Source organism: Phaethon lepturus, unplaced genomic scaffold, assembly GCF_000687285.1.
Source record: "Phaethon lepturus isolate BGI_N335 unplaced genomic scaffold, ASM68728v1 scaffold1214, whole genome shotgun sequence".
Classification (NCBI taxonomy): domain Eukaryota; kingdom Metazoa; phylum Chordata; class Aves; order Phaethontiformes; family Phaethontidae; genus Phaethon; species Phaethon lepturus.
The window spans coordinates 102,707-119,675 of NW_010536788.1; the positions used below are offsets into that span (position 1 = coordinate 102,707).

At 39.6% G+C, this 16,969-nt stretch overlaps 1 protein-coding gene across 1 annotated transcript in view; it reads right to left on the reverse strand.

Annotated features, from left to right (window-relative positions):
• Positions 1-16,961, reverse strand: part of SPAG1 (sperm associated antigen 1) — a 47,633-nt gene extending 30,672 nt beyond the window's left edge. Inside the window, exons 1-7 of the mRNA XM_010286260.1 lie at positions 16,764-16,961; positions 14,029-14,174; positions 13,297-13,456; positions 12,804-12,929; positions 6,337-6,395; positions 5,538-5,656; positions 4,951-5,056 (exon numbers count right to left, since the gene is read on the reverse strand). Of these exons, the coding sequence (XP_010284562.1) occupies positions 4,951-5,056; positions 5,538-5,656; positions 6,337-6,395; positions 12,804-12,929; positions 13,297-13,456; positions 14,029-14,174; positions 16,764-16,961 (914 nt within the window). The remainder of the gene's footprint in view (positions 1-4,950; positions 5,057-5,537; positions 5,657-6,336; positions 6,396-12,803; positions 12,930-13,296; positions 13,457-14,028; positions 14,175-16,763) is intronic.
• Between the last annotated feature and the right edge of the window lie 8 nt (positions 16,962-16,969).

Here is a 16,969-nt window from a genome sequence, read left to right on the forward strand (position 1 = left end):
CAAAAGCACAAGAAATCCATGAAACTTCTGGATCACATCAAAGACAACTTCTGTGATCCTATGAACTTCCTCACACAATCAACAAACTGACGAGGGGGAATGCTCTGCTGGAACTGTTACTCACAATCAAGAACAATGCAAAAGTTGACAAAAACTTTGGTTGCAGCAACCATGACATAGTAGAGTTTAAGATTCTGGGAGAATTAGAATTCTAGAACACTAGAATTATAGCCCTGGACTTCAGAAGGCAAGATTTTAGCCTGTTAGGAATCTGCTTGGCAGGATTATAGGGATAATGCCCTTTAGGGCAAAGGGTGCCAGCAGAGTTGGCTGATTTTCAAGGACAGCTGCCTCAAAGCACAAGAATGATCCTTTCCAATGTCCAGGAAGTCAAGGAAGATAGAAGAAGGGATGAACAGAGAACTCTTGACTGAGCTCAAACACAAAAATTAAATACACAGCAGATGGCAGGGGTGATGGGCTACCCAGGTGTCGTGGTTTAGCCCCAGCAGGCAACTAAGCACCACGCAGCCGCTCACTCACTCCCCCTCCCACAGTGAGGCGGGGGAGAGAATTAGGAAAAAAACCTCGTGGGTTGAGATAAACACGGTTTAATAGGACAGAAAGAAAGAAGGAAACAACAATGATAATACCAACAAAGGAATGTACAAGAACAAGTGATGCCCAATACAGCAATTGCTCACCACCCAGTGATCGACAGCCCGTCCCCGAGCAGTGATTTCCGCCCCCCGGCCAACTCCAGTTTATGTACTGGGCATGACGTCGTATGGTAGGGAATACCTCTTTGGCCAGTCTGGGTCAGCTGTCCCGGCTGTGTCCCCTCCCAGCTTCCTGTGCATCCCCAGCCTCCTTGCTGGCAAGCCAGCACAAAAAGCTGGACTGTCCTTGACTGCTCAGCAACAACCTAAAACATCAGCACATTATCAACAGTTTCTCATCCCAAATCCAAAACACAGTCTCACATTAGCTTCTGTGAAGAAAACCAGCTCTATCCTGGCTGAAACCAGGACACTAGGAGAAATACAAACACTGGCTAAGTGCAAGTGATGGAATTAATAAAGCAAAAGCTCAGCTGAAGTTGAAAATAGAAAATTTTGAGGAGCAACAAGAAAAGCTTTTGGTTTTTTTTTTAAAGGTCTTTCAGCAGCAAAACAAAGATTAAGGAAACTGTCGGCCACTGGTCAATGCAGCAGAGAACCTAGTGACAAGGGACATGGAAAAGTCTGAGATACTCAGAGGCTTCTTTGCTTCAGTCTTCATTGGTAAGGTTTGTCCTCAAGCTTCCCAGGTCCTTGAATCTAGAGGCAGATTCTGTAAGAGTGAAGCAGTACCCACAATAGAGGAAGGTAAAGTTAAGAAACACTTTAGAAAATAGGATATACATGAGTTCCAGATGAGGTGTTCAGGAAGGTGGCCAATGTTACTACAAGACTGTTGTGTATCATCTTTGAAAAGTCATGGTGATTTGAAGAGGATCCTGGTGATTGGTAAAGGCTAACGTCATAACATATATCTTGAAGACCAGCAAGGTGGAAGACCTGGGAATCTACAGGCTGGTCAGTCTAACGTCAGTTCTCAAGAAGATTATGGAGCAAGTCATCCTGGATTGCTGTCCAGACACATGAAGGATAAGAAAGTGACTGGCAACAGCTAGCATGGCAAATCATGCCAAGATCAACCTGATAGCTTCCTTTGCTGAGTGGCTCAGTGAAGGAAGGAATAACAGAGGATGTTGCTTACCTTAATGGTAGCAAAGCCTGTGACTTTGATAAGTCTATAAGTGTTCTTATAGCCAAATAGTTAAAACATGGACTAGGTAAGTGGACAACAACGCAGACAGACAACTGACCACACAGTTGGGCTCACAAATTGAGCCACACAAAGTCCAACTGGTGACCAGCTACTAGTGGCTCCCCTTTGGGATCAAGTTTTTAACATCTTTATCAGGGGAGTATAAGATGGAACAGAAGGCACCCACAGAAAGTTTATCAATGATACAAAGCTGGTGCAGGAACAGTCAATAATACACTGGACAGCAGAACTCCAGTCAAAGGGACATTAACAGACCAGAGGAATGCTCTGGCAGACATCTCAGGAAGTTCAGAAAAGGCAAGCACAAAATCCTGCACCTGAAACAGAGTAACTCCAGCAACAGTACAGGCTGGGTGCCAACTAGCTAGAAAGGAGCTTTGCAGGAAAGGACCTGAGGGCTCTGGTGGACAACAAACTGAACAGGAGTCAACAGTATGCTCTCAAGGCAAAGAAAGCATACCACATGCTGGGCCGTGTTAGCAAGAGCATAGCCAGGAGGTCGACGGAAGTGTTCTTCCCCTCTCTTCAGCACCTATGAGACAACAGGTGGAGTACTTTTGCTCAGTCTAAGGCTCTCCTACACGCAAAAGGCACCAGCAACCTGGAGTGAGTCTAGCGCATCACGAGGATAGTTAGGGGGCTGGAGTACGTGCAATACTTATGGGGAGAGTCTGAGATAACTAGGTTCGTTCAGGCAGAAGCAAAGGCACAGGGGAGACCTTGTAGCTATTTTCAGTTACCTAATGGGAAGCCATGGAGAAGACAGAGTTATATCCTTCTCGGAAGTGCACACTGATAGGACCAAAGGCAATAGACACAACTTGCAAAAAGGGAATTTCTGATGATGTTTTAGGAAAAAAAAATTACTGTAAGGGTAGTTAAACACTGCAACAGGCTGTCCAGAGAGGTTGTGAAATCTCCATCCTTGGAGATACTAAAAACTTAATTGAACAATTAATTGAGCCTGATCTAACTTGGCCCTTCTTTGAGAGGTGGTTTGCACAAAATATCATTCAGAGGTCACTTCCAACCTAAATTATTCTATGATTCTGCAGTATAACTGAAATTACTAAGCAGAGTGATTTCAGTAGATGTATGCAGAAAAAATAGGAAAGATCCATTTATTTTAAAATCACATCAGCTTAATAGAACTGTGTCAGAGCACATCCTCTGCAAAAGTTTTGAACCTCTTTAGAAATCAGAGAGAGGTTTAAGGTTTTTTGTAAAATAGAAAGTACTCTCTATGTTCAGCTTAGAATAGTAGGCCTCATTACAAGACAAACAGAATGAATAACTGTACCCTGATTTTTTTTTATATAGAACTCTACTCATTTTCCCTTTTTAGCCATATACAAATAACCCCTTCAGGATATTATCAATTCACTCCAAAATATGTTTTATTTAAATATTTCTAAATGTAAGAAAATAGAAATTTTCAGATGGTATTAGAAAAATGCCCAGTTATTACAGGATGCAGTGTCAATGTCATATATTTCAGAAGGTGTACAATGCCTCATGGGGATCAAATATGGAAAGACTCTCCATTAGGAAGGATTCTGCCTATCCTTATTAATTAATACCTTATTTATGCCTGAAAAGGAGAGATTTTAACTTACTTTTATATGATGGATTTGTATTTTATTTTTTGTATATGAAATACAGGTATGGATGTTTTTTATATTCATGCTCATGTATTTAAAAAAAACAAGAAAGATGTTAAGGCTGCAAGTCAAGAACAAAAAGTACACATCAAATGCCACAGTTTAAACAACCTGTGCACTATGAATATCAATACCTTTGTGCACATATATACATCAGCAATCTCCAGGTAAATTTTCATAAGCTGTTCTACAAAACCCTGCCTCCTTCAGTGACAGTATGAATGGTGCTTCCTAAACATAAATCTGTTCGATAATTATTTTATTGCTGTTGCACACGATTTATTCCTATTCATTATTTTCTCCATACATATCTGCACTGACCACAGACACATTAACTTCCTCATAAATTTCTTTCGAGGATATCCCACTATAATATCATAGCCCATGAATTATCTTAACACTTCGTCTCACAGTAGTGCCATATCATTACCCTCAGTTTACATCAGTAATTAATACACTAAGATTCCCATATGCTCTCAATTTCTAAGCGACAACTTTGACACTTCTAGGACTCCCGTTTTTTTTAAAGTCTTTATCATTTCAATGCACAGAGTTAAAAACAAAATTGAGTTTCCTTAAACATTAGGTTAGCATGTTAGCAGTTAGCACTTTTGCAAGTCAGACCTCTAGTGTCTCAAGATGGGTAATCTGAATATGAGAAAGAAATGTTAGTCTCGTGAAAATCCTCGTTTGTATAAATGCTGTCATGTTTGAACACTGTGGAAAAGGTAGAGAAAAAATCTAGTTCTTTCAAGGTAGCATTCAGATACCTTAAATGAAACACTGTCCTCTTCCTGTCGTGCTTAATTCCATTCACCTTGAACTTTTCTACTTTTGAAACTAATACAACAGAGGTCCTGTAGCAACAACTTCTATTTATATAAATAAAGCCAAAGTCTGAATGTGGACCACTGTGCACTAAACAAGGCAGGCAACCTGTAAGAGTCTCGTATTTTTTAAATCCAGTGTTTGTATGCTTTCCTTCTGGACTGCTACTAATTACAGTGTTAAAATGAAGCTGCACACAATGATTTTTCTTTCTCCTAAGAAGAGGTTATTAAATCAATTTTACTTATTAACAATTGAGACAATCCTACCAATATGATTAATTAGACTTCATTTGTAATGAATTTAGTTTCTCAACACACTGCTTATCCTTTTATTTTTGTAAACTTGCCCTTGAATCTCAATGGTTTTGAAAAATGTGAAGATCTTTGTGACATCTGCAGATTGCATCCCATCACCATTTATCTACTTCTCTTCCTGATAAATAAAAACTAGTATCAGGATGCAACAGTGCTTTAAGTACTCTTCTGTCAAATCTTTTTGCCCTTTTGAAAATAATCTAATTGTCACTAGTTGCGTCAGTAAGAAGTTGCTTTAATTACATTGCTCTAAAAATAATATTCACAAGTAACGGTCATTAAAATAACAGAACACAATAGTATTTACTCACCGACTGTAATATGTCACTGCTTCCACATAATCCCCAATGGCAAAGGCTTCATTGCCCTTTTCTTTTTCACGAGTAGCAATAAAAATCTTTTCTTTCTCTGTCATGCCTAGAAGAAAAATTTATACATAAGAACTAACAACTTTCACAGATGCAATCAAAATACTGTAAGCTAAAACAGTTAGAATGTCAGTATATATTATTTTTTAAAATAATATGGCTTACTAAAAGACAAATCTGTATTTTATTTTCTATAAGAACTTAAAGCCTTCTGATATGTATACAATTCAGAATACAAGATGAAGGTGGTTGGCTAACCTCTACTGTTGGTTTATAGTAGAAATATGCTGTATTCTTTTACCTATCGTGCTCAACCTAAACACAACATAAATATTTGAACTGATTATTAACACCAAAACTAGAATTTTTTCAGATATGGCTTCAGTTAACCTAGGAATTTTTAGCATCTCTAGGGGCTGAAAAATAGATAAAGACACTTTTACCTCTATAGTATGCTTCTTAAATTTGTATTCACACTCTACAACACAGTAGTACAATTAAAGAAAAATTATATGTTTCTAAGACATTACCAGCTGTGTCTATTTTCTTTTCGATTATAGGTGGGCTTGGCCTACTAAAGAATCTTGGTTTTGAGTTATTTTCTTCACAGCCTTCATCAATTTTAGAACACTCCTTTTCCACATCGAACCTTAAATTGATAAAAATAACAAATTCAATAATGCTGCATAGCAAGACTACTCTACTAATAGGAAGGCATACTATATTTCCATTATAAACCAAAGGAAAAGAGAGCTATTTTGCTAGCCTACTTTTACCTATTTATTTTAAATTAACCACATTTCAAAATAGGTGCCCTTAAGATGGGGCTCAGTGCAGGAATAAGGATTCATCAATTTTGTTTTTAATTTAGAATTGTGACTTCAGATACACAGAAGATCAAATTTATAAGCCCAAATTAAACAACCCTAGAAGTGCTTACAAAAAAACCCCCTGAAAAATTAAGCTAATTTTAATCCCTTGGTTTTATGTACCTTCATAGATTTTATAGCTTAGATGTTGAAAGGAAAAATGCAACCTGAAAAAAAATCATGGTTTACTTCTATTTTCTGCCAACTTGTTATATTTCATGCAGCTTGAACAAAAATATAGACTAAATTGTTTTCAGCTGTTAGCACCACAATGCATCATTTGCATTTTAACAAAACATTTATTATGGAAAAACTAAGTTTCACCGAAGTGTTATAATTCCCTGAAATACTGACCTTAATACTATGTTTCTGGAAAATACTTTAAAAAACAACATTTAATAATGTTCCATTATTAAACAAATACATAAAATTTAGTAAAAACATAAAGGATTTAACATACTTGTCCCATTCACTGTAATCCCGTGGTATGTTTTTCATGTTTCTTTGTTTGTTTTGTAACTTTTCATTCTGAAAGAGAAACAGCCAGCCTGTAAGACAATTGTTTAAAGTGGAAATTTGCAGCCTTTTTTGTTTTGTTTTGTTTCTGCAATAAATATTCCTAGTAACTAACACTATTCATGACTAATCTCAGCATAGTCTTGAAAACTTAATTCATGTTGCTTTAACGAAAATCTTTATGTATTTGACATGTCATTGTAATCTGGGGAGCTCTTCAGTCTCACACTTCCTCTCCACTGCCCTGTCACATGTCACAGGGGCACTGAATAAAACTTTTAGATACAAGATTGGTCTTCGTAATTAGTATTTTGTGCTACCATTTTCCAAACCACCCTTTCAACACAGCAAGGGAAAACTCAGTCTGGGCAACTGCAGCCTTGTGATGAGGTGTTTGACACTGAGATTGAATCAATAACCTTGTTTTAGGCTTGCCATTCCCAAGAGAATGCAATGCGCAGATTCTGATAGTCCCTGGAACCCTCATAATGAACTTAAAAATGAAAAATTTGTTTGACTTCAAAATAGCATCTGTACTTCTTTTGACTATTTAACGCTCCACTCAGGCTAATTCCCGAGATGATTTACACTCATTCTAGCTTTTAGACAAGCTTCATCGCCGAGATTTGCCTTAACTAAAACGTATCCTTAGGACCTTCCTGCAACAATCAGTCCCAATAACAGATCTGATTGACTTGTATCACAGCCCATCTCCTGCACTAATGGAACCTATTTCCATAGCTGGCACCTTTGGCATCTCTTCTACCTCTGTCATGAGACTATATTTCTGATACGTCCCTCCCTGCTTGTTGACTTCAACAAAAATTAATAGCAAGGTGTGGTTCCAAACAGGTATTCCACAGTGGAACAGCCAGTTCAACATATTCCCCATCTACTTTGCCCTGGCCGTTCATCCCTCCTCTTACATTGCAATCCATCACTCACTGAGTTAGACCAATGTAATTGTTCACAGAGTTGCAGATTTACAATTATCTGGGTTCAAACAAACAATTTGATAGAGATTACAGTGCAATCCCTAAATATCTGTACCAGTTCAACTGAGCATATGATAAACGACCAAAGAAACAAGCAGCAGCCTCTTAAACTAGCTTTACCAGTGGTGACACTGTAACAAGGAAATACTTCTGCAGTTGGATGTAAACAACCCAATTTACATAATGCAAATGTGACCCTTCCTGTAAACACTTCTGACTATCTATAATATTAGGTTACATAAACTTTTGTAGTATGTAACTTCAGAATTACTCTTAATGTTCTCAGTCTTTCAAGAAGCTAGACAAAATGACGAATACCTTTTGTGATCAACGCATGTTTGGAGGAGGTAACTCCTAAATGTGGCTTCCTGAAATAAGACTTATCATTATGTATGCATCCTGGTGTATATTACAAACTTACTAATTTAATAACTATAAAATCTGTTTTTCAAAGCAGAAGTCCTTAGCTTAAATGAGGACAAAACCAGTGAAACTCTCAGAAGAAAACTCATAAGGTATAGTCATGGTTTAACCCCAGCTGGCAACTAAGCACCAGACAGCTGCTCACTCCCTCCTTCCCGATGGGATGGGGGAAGAGAATTGGAATGTTAAAAGTGAGAAAACTCGTGGACTGAGATAAAGACAGTTTAATAGGCAAAGCAAAAGCCACTCACGCAATCAAAGCAAAACATGGAATGCATTCACCACTTCCCATCGGCAGGCAGGTGTTCAGCCATCTCCAGGGAAGCAGGGCTCCATCACACGTAAGGGTTACTTGGGAAGACAAACACCATAACTCCGAATGTGTCCCCCTGCCCCTTTCCTTCTTCTTCCCCCCAGCTTTATATCCTGAGCATGATGTCATATGGTATGGAATATACCTTTGGCGAACCTAGGTCAGCTGTCCCAGCTGTGTCCCCTCCCAGCTTCCTGTGCACCCTCAGCCTTCTCACTGGCAGGCCAGCATGAAAAACTGGACAGTCCTTGACTGCTTAGCAACAACCCAACCCATCAGTACATTATCAACATCTTCTCATTCCAAATCCAAAACAGAGTCTCACACTAGCTCCTATGAAGAAAACTAACTCTATCCCAGCTGAAACCACAACAGATATTAATGCTAATGCAACTTTAATTTAGAGAGAACTACAGTATGTCCTTTTAAGGAATAAGGAAGAAGTGTTGACTCAAAAATGCACAATTTTAAAAATTCTAAGTCTCACATTCTTGGGACCATTGTAACCAAGCTGCGACTCCAGCAGAGTCAGGAATTTCTCAATCAGTAATATTTCAGAGCATCTCATCCAAGAGGCTTTGATGAAAAATGTATGTTTGCATGCTGTGGAACTGGAAAAAAAAAAAAAAAATCTCTGCCCTTGTAATTTTTTTATTACTATTCTATGTCAGCTAACCAGTATTTTTTAGTTCAGAGTATCTGAAATAATATGAAGCTTTACAGATATATATACCCATCACAGTGGATTTTTATAACATAAAATTTGGAATGTGTGTTGCATGCCCTGGACTGTAGCTTGAGGAGGTATCTCAGGACAGAAATCTCTCTGGAATAGTATTAGGAAACTATCTTTGGCAAAGGAACCTAAATCTGCTGAAATCCCATCTATACAGTCTTTTGGAAGTATCTCTAAACCCATGCTTTAGTTCCAGAAAAAGTGAGGCAGCAAAAATAATAATTAAGCAATGTGGACAGTTAGGAACAGAAAAACTCAAGCTCTCTCTCCAGTCCTCTTTTATTTTGCAGTATAGATGTAACCTCGATGTCCTGGGCTGTGAGAAAGAAAAACAGAGGTGTAAGACAGAAACTTCCATATTGTGTTAAAGAGGGAAATATTGCATAAAGTTCATGCTTTATCTATTCATTTTTGGGAAATCTTCCCCATGACTTCACATCAATAAGAAGAAAACACCATATAGAGTTACAAGCTGTTAGTAGTGAATTAAAAATGTACCTACAGCAAGAAAATCTGCCTACAGACACAAGAAGATGCTTCCATTTACCAATATTGTACCCATTGGTGCAATCCATTGTTTTAGAGTCAATAAGGATTTCCAGAATTGGCTTCACTGAAGATACTGAACTTCTTATGCATCAGATCAGATGAACATACACAGTCTCCAACCAAATAACAACATGAAATTATGGAAAGGTTTGTGGATTTCTTTCTAGCAGGGAGGAGAAATTTATCATGCCAACTTTATAGTTCATACTACATTACAAAATTATGTGATGCCAGTGTAAAAAATAATGATAGTCCTAATTGATTAGCAAAACATGTTTAAAAACTGTAACACTACACATAGCTTTATCAGCAAAAAAGAAAAATAATTAAAAACTGATTAAGTATATTAATCTAATTTTCTTGAGATTTCATATTATCATAAATTCATATAAATTTAGCATATACTATAGAAACAGCTTATTTTTATTCAGTAGTGATCTAGCAGTGGCATAATTGCAGTGCTACATAAAAAGATTAAACTCTAAAACTCAATTTCAGGCCTCCCTTCTCTCTTCCAGCACAGGTTACAATTACTTCAGAGGCCGTTTGCTTGTACAGAAGGGATGGAAATCATATACCACAGATATAGCATAAAGCTCTGTCTAGGTTTCCTGGGTAATAATGCTAGTACCTAAACCTTGTATGGAGAACAAAAGCGGTAAAAACTTGATCTGAAGACTGTTGCATGGTTTAAAGTAGGAGAAGAAAAATCTGAGTAAATATTTTGTCTTTCAATGAAGAACACATCCTCTTTAGTAAAACTGTATAACCTAGATTTCAAGCCACCTTCCACCATTTTATGCTTATACTCTAATAAGGATGCACTGAGTTCACATGGTATTTTATTTACTATTTTCTGTTGTAGGAAACACTTATACACAACATAAATCAAGAGTAAAGCTACAGTGGTACTCTTCATCTCAGCAAAATAGGATAGCCAAGAGGAACATATATTGCAAAATGTGAAAGAGGACAGATTAATGAAAAACAAAGAAACAAAGTAAAAAAAAAAGCACAGTTTAGCCTCAATACTAACCACTTATAAAGCATTACACTGGAATTCCTGGCCTCTTTGTATACCACATAATGGGGAGTGCCTAGTTATCCCAGCTGCCTTGGTCTGATGTCTAAGCACAAGCTTACAATAAGGAGTAGTTTCTGACAACACAGGAATATAAATCAGGCATTTACTAATATATAATTATTCCAATACAATTTCTCAAATTAACAATTAATAAGAAATATCACATGACCTGTAAGGATCCTTTCATAACATTTCTCACTTCCAAAAAGAAAAGTCCACCAGTGGATTTGTTATAACAGTGCTCCAGAATTCCAAAGAAAATAGAAGAATTAAGCTGAAGTGATCTAAGACTTTGGGCAATTCCTGCCTGACCAACCCAGTGGCCTTCTATGATGGAGTGACCACAGCAGTGGACAAGGGAAAAGCCACCAATGTCGTCTATCTGGACTTCTGTAAGGCCTTTGACATGGTCCCCCACAACATCCTTCTCTATAAACTGGCGAGAGATGGATTTGATGGGTGGACTGTTGGGTCCCACAACTGGGATGAGGAATTGGTTGGATGGTCACATCCAGAAGGTGGTGGTCAAGGGTTCAATGTCCAGATGGAGATTGGTGATGACTGGTGTCCCTCAGGGGTCCATATAGGGACCAGTACTGTTTAATACCTTCATCAATGACATAAGACAGTGGGATCGAGTGCACCCTCAGCAAGTTTGCAGATGACACGAAGCTGAGTGGTGCGGTTGACATGCCTGACAGACAGGATGCCATCCAGAGAGATGTGGACAAGCTCTAGGAAAATGGGCCTGTGTGAACCTCATAAGGTTCAACAAGGCCAAGTGCAGGGTCCTGCACCTGGGTCAGGGCAACTCCAGGTATCAATACAGGCTGGGGGATGAAGGGATTGAGAGCAGCCCTGCGAGAAGGACTTGCAGGTACTGGTCCATGAAAAGCTGGACGTGAGCTGGCAATGTGCGCTCACAGCCCAGAAGGCCACCCGTATCCTGGGCTGCATCCAAAGCAGCGTAGCCAGCAGGTTGAGGGAGGAGATTCTGCCCCTCTACTCCATTCTGGTGAGACCCCACCTGGTGTCCTGCGTCCAGCTCTGGAGCCCTCGGCACAGGAAAGACATGGACCTGTTGGAGTGGGTGAACAGGAGGGTCACAGAAATGATCAGAGGGATGGAACAGCTCTGCTGTGAGGAAAAACTGAGAGAGTGGGGGTTGTTCAGCCTGGAGAAGAGAAGGCTCCGGGGAGACCTTATTGCAGCCTTCCAGTACTCAAAGGGGACTTTTAAGAAAGATGGGGACAGACTTTTTAACAGCGCCTGTTGCCACCAGACAAGGGGTAACAGTTTTAAACTAAAAGAGGGCAGATTTAGACTAGATAGAAGGAAGAAATGTTTCCCAGTGAGGGTGGTGAAACAGTGGACCAGGTTGCCCAGAGAGGTGGTAGATGCCCCATCCCTGGAAACATTCCAGGTCAGGTCAGGCGGGGCTCTGAGCAACCTGGTGTAGTTGAAGATGTCCCTGCTCATTGCAGGGGGCTTGCTCTAGGTGACCTTTAAAGGTTCCTTCCAACACAAACTATTCTATGATTAACACCTGACAATTCAAAACAAACCCATCCCACACCTACTTTTCTCCCAATCTCTCCAATAGCACTACATTTAGTATTAGTAAGAAAAGCTGGTCACAGACAAAACAGATTTCAGGCAGATAAATAAATGGAGAAAAAAAAAAAACACGAGGAAACTAATTCCTAGGAAAAAAGGTGAATGTTTATGCTGTAGTTTTGAAGATTTGTTAAGTATGCTTCATGGCTAAATTAGGAAGTATGCTTTATGGCTAAAGGTGAAATACCAACTCAAGGTATACAACAAGGGGAATCAAAGGCTACATATACACCAGTGCAACCCAATATAAAAGTGGCTATAGAGTGAAACAGTTGGTGCAGAGGGTCCAACATCCACACTGTATGTGTTTTAGGGTATTTATCTTGGATTAGCTCTTGTCTGGACTCATGGAACAAAAGCCTTCTGGCATAATTTCATCCAAAAGGAACCTGGTTCATATGCTTAAACACCAATTGGAAATGTGAATCAATGAACAGAAAAGGGTGTTTAAGGAGATTTGCTCCAGAAGTCAATTCTTGATCAGAATTAAAACATTATTACAAGACACATGCTAGTACTAAGGAAGCACTTTTGTTTAAGCGTTGGTCTCTTGCAAAGGAACATAAAGGTTTCTATTTTCTCGTTAACAAAATACATCTAGTAAGAAAGGCTCAATGACTAGAGGTTTGTACATATAAAATTTCCCAGTTTTAGACAGACATATAATTAACATACATTAGAAAACTGGAGATACCTGCTTAGCAGGAAGGCAGCTGCTGGAAAAACGAATAGGAGGCAAGTTATCTTGTCTTTCATGCAGTGTGTCTGCTCTCAGGAACTGTGGTTTCTTATAATCTTCATTCATTTCTGTCACCCAGCTCTGAAAATAAATAAATAATATATCTGTACCTTAAAGCAGTAGAGCAGCTATACTTCATAGCCTACAATGACCCTAACAACTATCTGTAAAATGCACTGCTCTTAATGGGGAAAAGCAATTAAGACAAAGAGCAATTGTGCTTTTTTGAATAAAAAGTAATCTACAGAAAAAAGATCTGTAGAATTAAAATGGGCATTAAAAATTCAGTAATGTTAATTCACAAAAATAATAAAAAAAATCAACAACATAATCCTTTGATCACTTCCTCATTTAATCAAACAATTACATTCTACTTAGGCACAAGAGGAAGATTGATACATCAAAGTGATTATATTACTGACCATTATAAATTACAGTTATACTGTACCATCAGTTCACCATTAATTGTTTCCCATTCTTCAGCTGTGAAGTCAGAAGCTGTGGCTGCAGGCTTATCTTTTCTCAGAGCTCTGCTCCTTGGATCTAAATGCTCAATACGCTTTTCACAAAACAATGTAAGTTCAGGATAACATCCCTCTTCACCAGACCTTTAAAATGCAAAGATATAAAAGTTACAAAAAAGAACTCAACTGCGTTGGATCCTCCAGATTTCTCCCCACTCGTAGTCTCTGTGTAGTCACCACAGTGACTGCAGAGGAGGACTTCCCTGTTACAACTTGACTCTACTATCACCCAATACAATTTCATCAGAAAACTCCAGTGAGTCAACCTTCAACCACTTTCCAATGGACACACACACAGAGTTCAAAATTATTATCACAGTGCCCATAAAAAAAAAAGCTCATGTCATTTTCAGCAAAAGTTAAACAGGCTGAAATTACCACAGTCAGGTAAGATGGCTTCATGACAGAACCAAAATCCAGTGGCAGCATTTGAGAAAAACCTAGCACTGAGTTACTCAAACCTTTTGGATGGTTAAAACAGGACTTGGATTTCTAGCGTTATCATTTGGACACTTATAACATGATTAGTTTAACTTTCTATTTTAATTTTTAAATTAGAAAGTCACAAAGAGCTTCAAGACAAATAGTATTTAGGTTCCTTTGAATTTTACAGAACAGGAACATAATTAGTTATGAAATTAGGAAAATATGTTTACCTTAAAACCCTGTGAATCTTTTCGAGATGTTTAACATCTGTGCATTTTTCAATGAACTTGTAGTCCAGGTGACCAATAGGTATTTGATAAGTTTTAGTGGTTCCTTGGTCAAAAAAAAAGGAATGGTACTGAATCATCACCCATAACTAAATATTAAAAGGAAAAAATGTAGTTATTCTGTAGGCACTTAGTTGAATTTTGAAGCAATGCTAATTTAAGGACTCATACTGCTCATGATCTGCAGTACTATGTTAAGCAAGCAGACCTATTGCCACACAAGAAAAATTTCAAATTTGAAGACCTGATCATGCAAACTGTTCTTGATAAAGGTTTCTAACAGAAGTATGGTTATATACGAGATATGTTTTGTAAAAAGAATATAGAATATAGAAAAAGAATATAGAATATAGAATATAGAGGTGTGGGAAGAGAGACTGCCAGTAAAGGCTGAGGCAAAGAAGTTGTTGAACATCTCAGTCTTTTCCTCGTCTGTTGTTACCCATCTGCCAGTCTTGCTCATCCGGGGCTTACACTTTCTTTGACCTTCCTTTTCTGGCTGACATGTAGAAGCCCTTCATGTTATTCTTTGCATCCCTTGCCAAGTTCAGCTGCAGCCACGCCTTGGCCTTCTTGACCTCACCCCTACACAATCAGGCAGCTTCCCTGTACTCTTCCCAGGATACCTGTTCCTGCTTCCACTGCCTGTGCATTTCCTTCTTGCCCTTTAGCTTGACCAGCAAGTCTCGACTCAGCCATGCTGGTCTCTTGCCTTCCTTTCCTGATTTCTTACACCTGGGGATCAAGAGCTCTTGTGCTCTTATGGAAAGCATCCTTAAAGACCTGCCAGCTCTGTTCTGCTCCCTTGTCCCCGAGGGCAGTTTCCCAGGGGGTCCTATTGACCAACTCCCTGAAGAGCTGCAAGTTTGCTTTCCTAAAATTCAGGGTCCTGACTTTACTCTTCACCTGCCCCATATCCCTCAGGAATGCGAACTCCACCAGTGCATGATCACTGCAGCCCAGGCTGCCTCAAATCTTGACATCACCAATTAAGTCACTTGTATTGGTGACCAACAAGTCCAGTAGGGCATCCCCTCTGGTAGGGCTGTCTATTACCTTGCTTAAGAAGTTATCCTCCATGCACTCCAGAAGTCTCCTGGATTGCCTACAGCTCATCATGCTACTTTTCCACCAAATGTCAGGGTGGCTGAAGTCCCCAGCAGGACGAGAGCCTGTGAGTGTGATGCCTCCTGTAGCTGGCGTAAGAAGGCTTCATCAATAGACTCCCCTTGATCAGGCAGCCTGTAGTAGACACCAACCACAAGGTTCCCTTTGTTGCCTCAGTCTCTTATTCTGACCCATAAGCTTTTGACCTGCTCATAGCTATTCTTCAGAGACAGCTCTTCACACTCCATCCATTTCTTGATGTAAAGGGCAACGCCTCCACATTTCCTTCCTCACCTGTCCCTTCTGAACAGTCTGTAGCCATCGATAGCCACACTCCAGTCATAGAATTCGTCCCACCAAGTTTCAGTAATGGCATCCAGGTCATAGCTTCTAGCAGTATGGTGGCTTCCAGCTCCTCCTGCTTGTTGCCCATGCTGCATGCATTGGTGTAGAAGCAGATCAGCTGGGCTGTCAGCCGTGTCATCCTCTTAGAGGAACACCCTTTACTTCCTTTGAGGTCCTTCTCTGGTGCAACAGGCTGAGGGGCCTCGCTAGCACCCTGTCCCTCTAACCCTGGTGTGCCATCCCACAGCTTGTCATGAGTAAGCCTGGTATTATCCTCCCCTCTCTTCAAGTCTCGTTTCAAGCCCTGTCAATAAGCCCCACTAGCTTGTGAGCACAGACACTCTTCCCCCCTTGAGAAAGGTGAATGCCATATGATGCCAGCAAGCCAGGTGCCATGCAGGCCATCCCATTATCAAAAAACATGAAATTGTGGTGGTGGCACCAGTCACAGAGCCAGATGTGTACAACTCTACCGCTTCTGCAAGGCAGAACAAGCCTGAAAGACCGCTTAAAGAAAAATTGCCAATTTTTGCCTACTACATTCTCTGTTTTTCTTTAAACACAATATGGTATTACCTATTTTAAGCAAGTGTGGTGGGGATGAAGGAGAAGATGGTGCAGGACCCTCTACTTTTTCAGAGGGAAGATGATAACCAACTCCGTGATCTAATGGAATGATAACCTTTGCCTTCTCTGTAGGCAAAATAAATTCAATTGTCTTTCCTCACTAACTGCATTTTCTGTGTCTTTGATTATATTAATGCACCAGTCTGTAACTGATGAAGTGAGGCGTTCAAATTGGACATTTCTTGTCTCCCTGTACCTTTGATCTGCTTATCTTGCATCTTTTTCTATTTTGATTCCAAGCTCTATGGAGCAGAAATTCGTTTTTACCTCATGTTCTATAGTGCTTAAAGTGATCAGTTATGTTTTAAGGGCAGCTAGTTACTACGTGATAACAACTATGTATCGACATAAACCCAATTAAAATAATCGTGTTCTTATGCCTAGCATAATTACACATATTAATTTATAGTTGCACAAAAACGTTTACAATACAGTATCACTTCAGTAATAACTGGTCATAATTAGGTATTGCATAAAGACAGGATTCTGCCCCAAGAATTTACAGTTTCAGTACGGGAAAAGAAACAACATGCATGGAGAGACAGACAAATACAAGAAATAATTAGGCAAGAGTAAAAAGCAAGAGAGGCACACATCACAAAACTGCAGCATTTTCTCCCGTTTCCGTTATTCCCGCAAATATTAGGAGCAGGGAGCTCCCCCGAGCGCCCAGCGCAGCTCGCAGACAATGAGGTGACAAGGCGGCCTCGGTCGCACGGGGCCACAGCTTCGCCGCAGCCAAACGCGTTCCTCTCCTCCGGCCGCCTGCGGGCAGCTCCCCAGAGCCGAGGCGCCATGCCCCGCT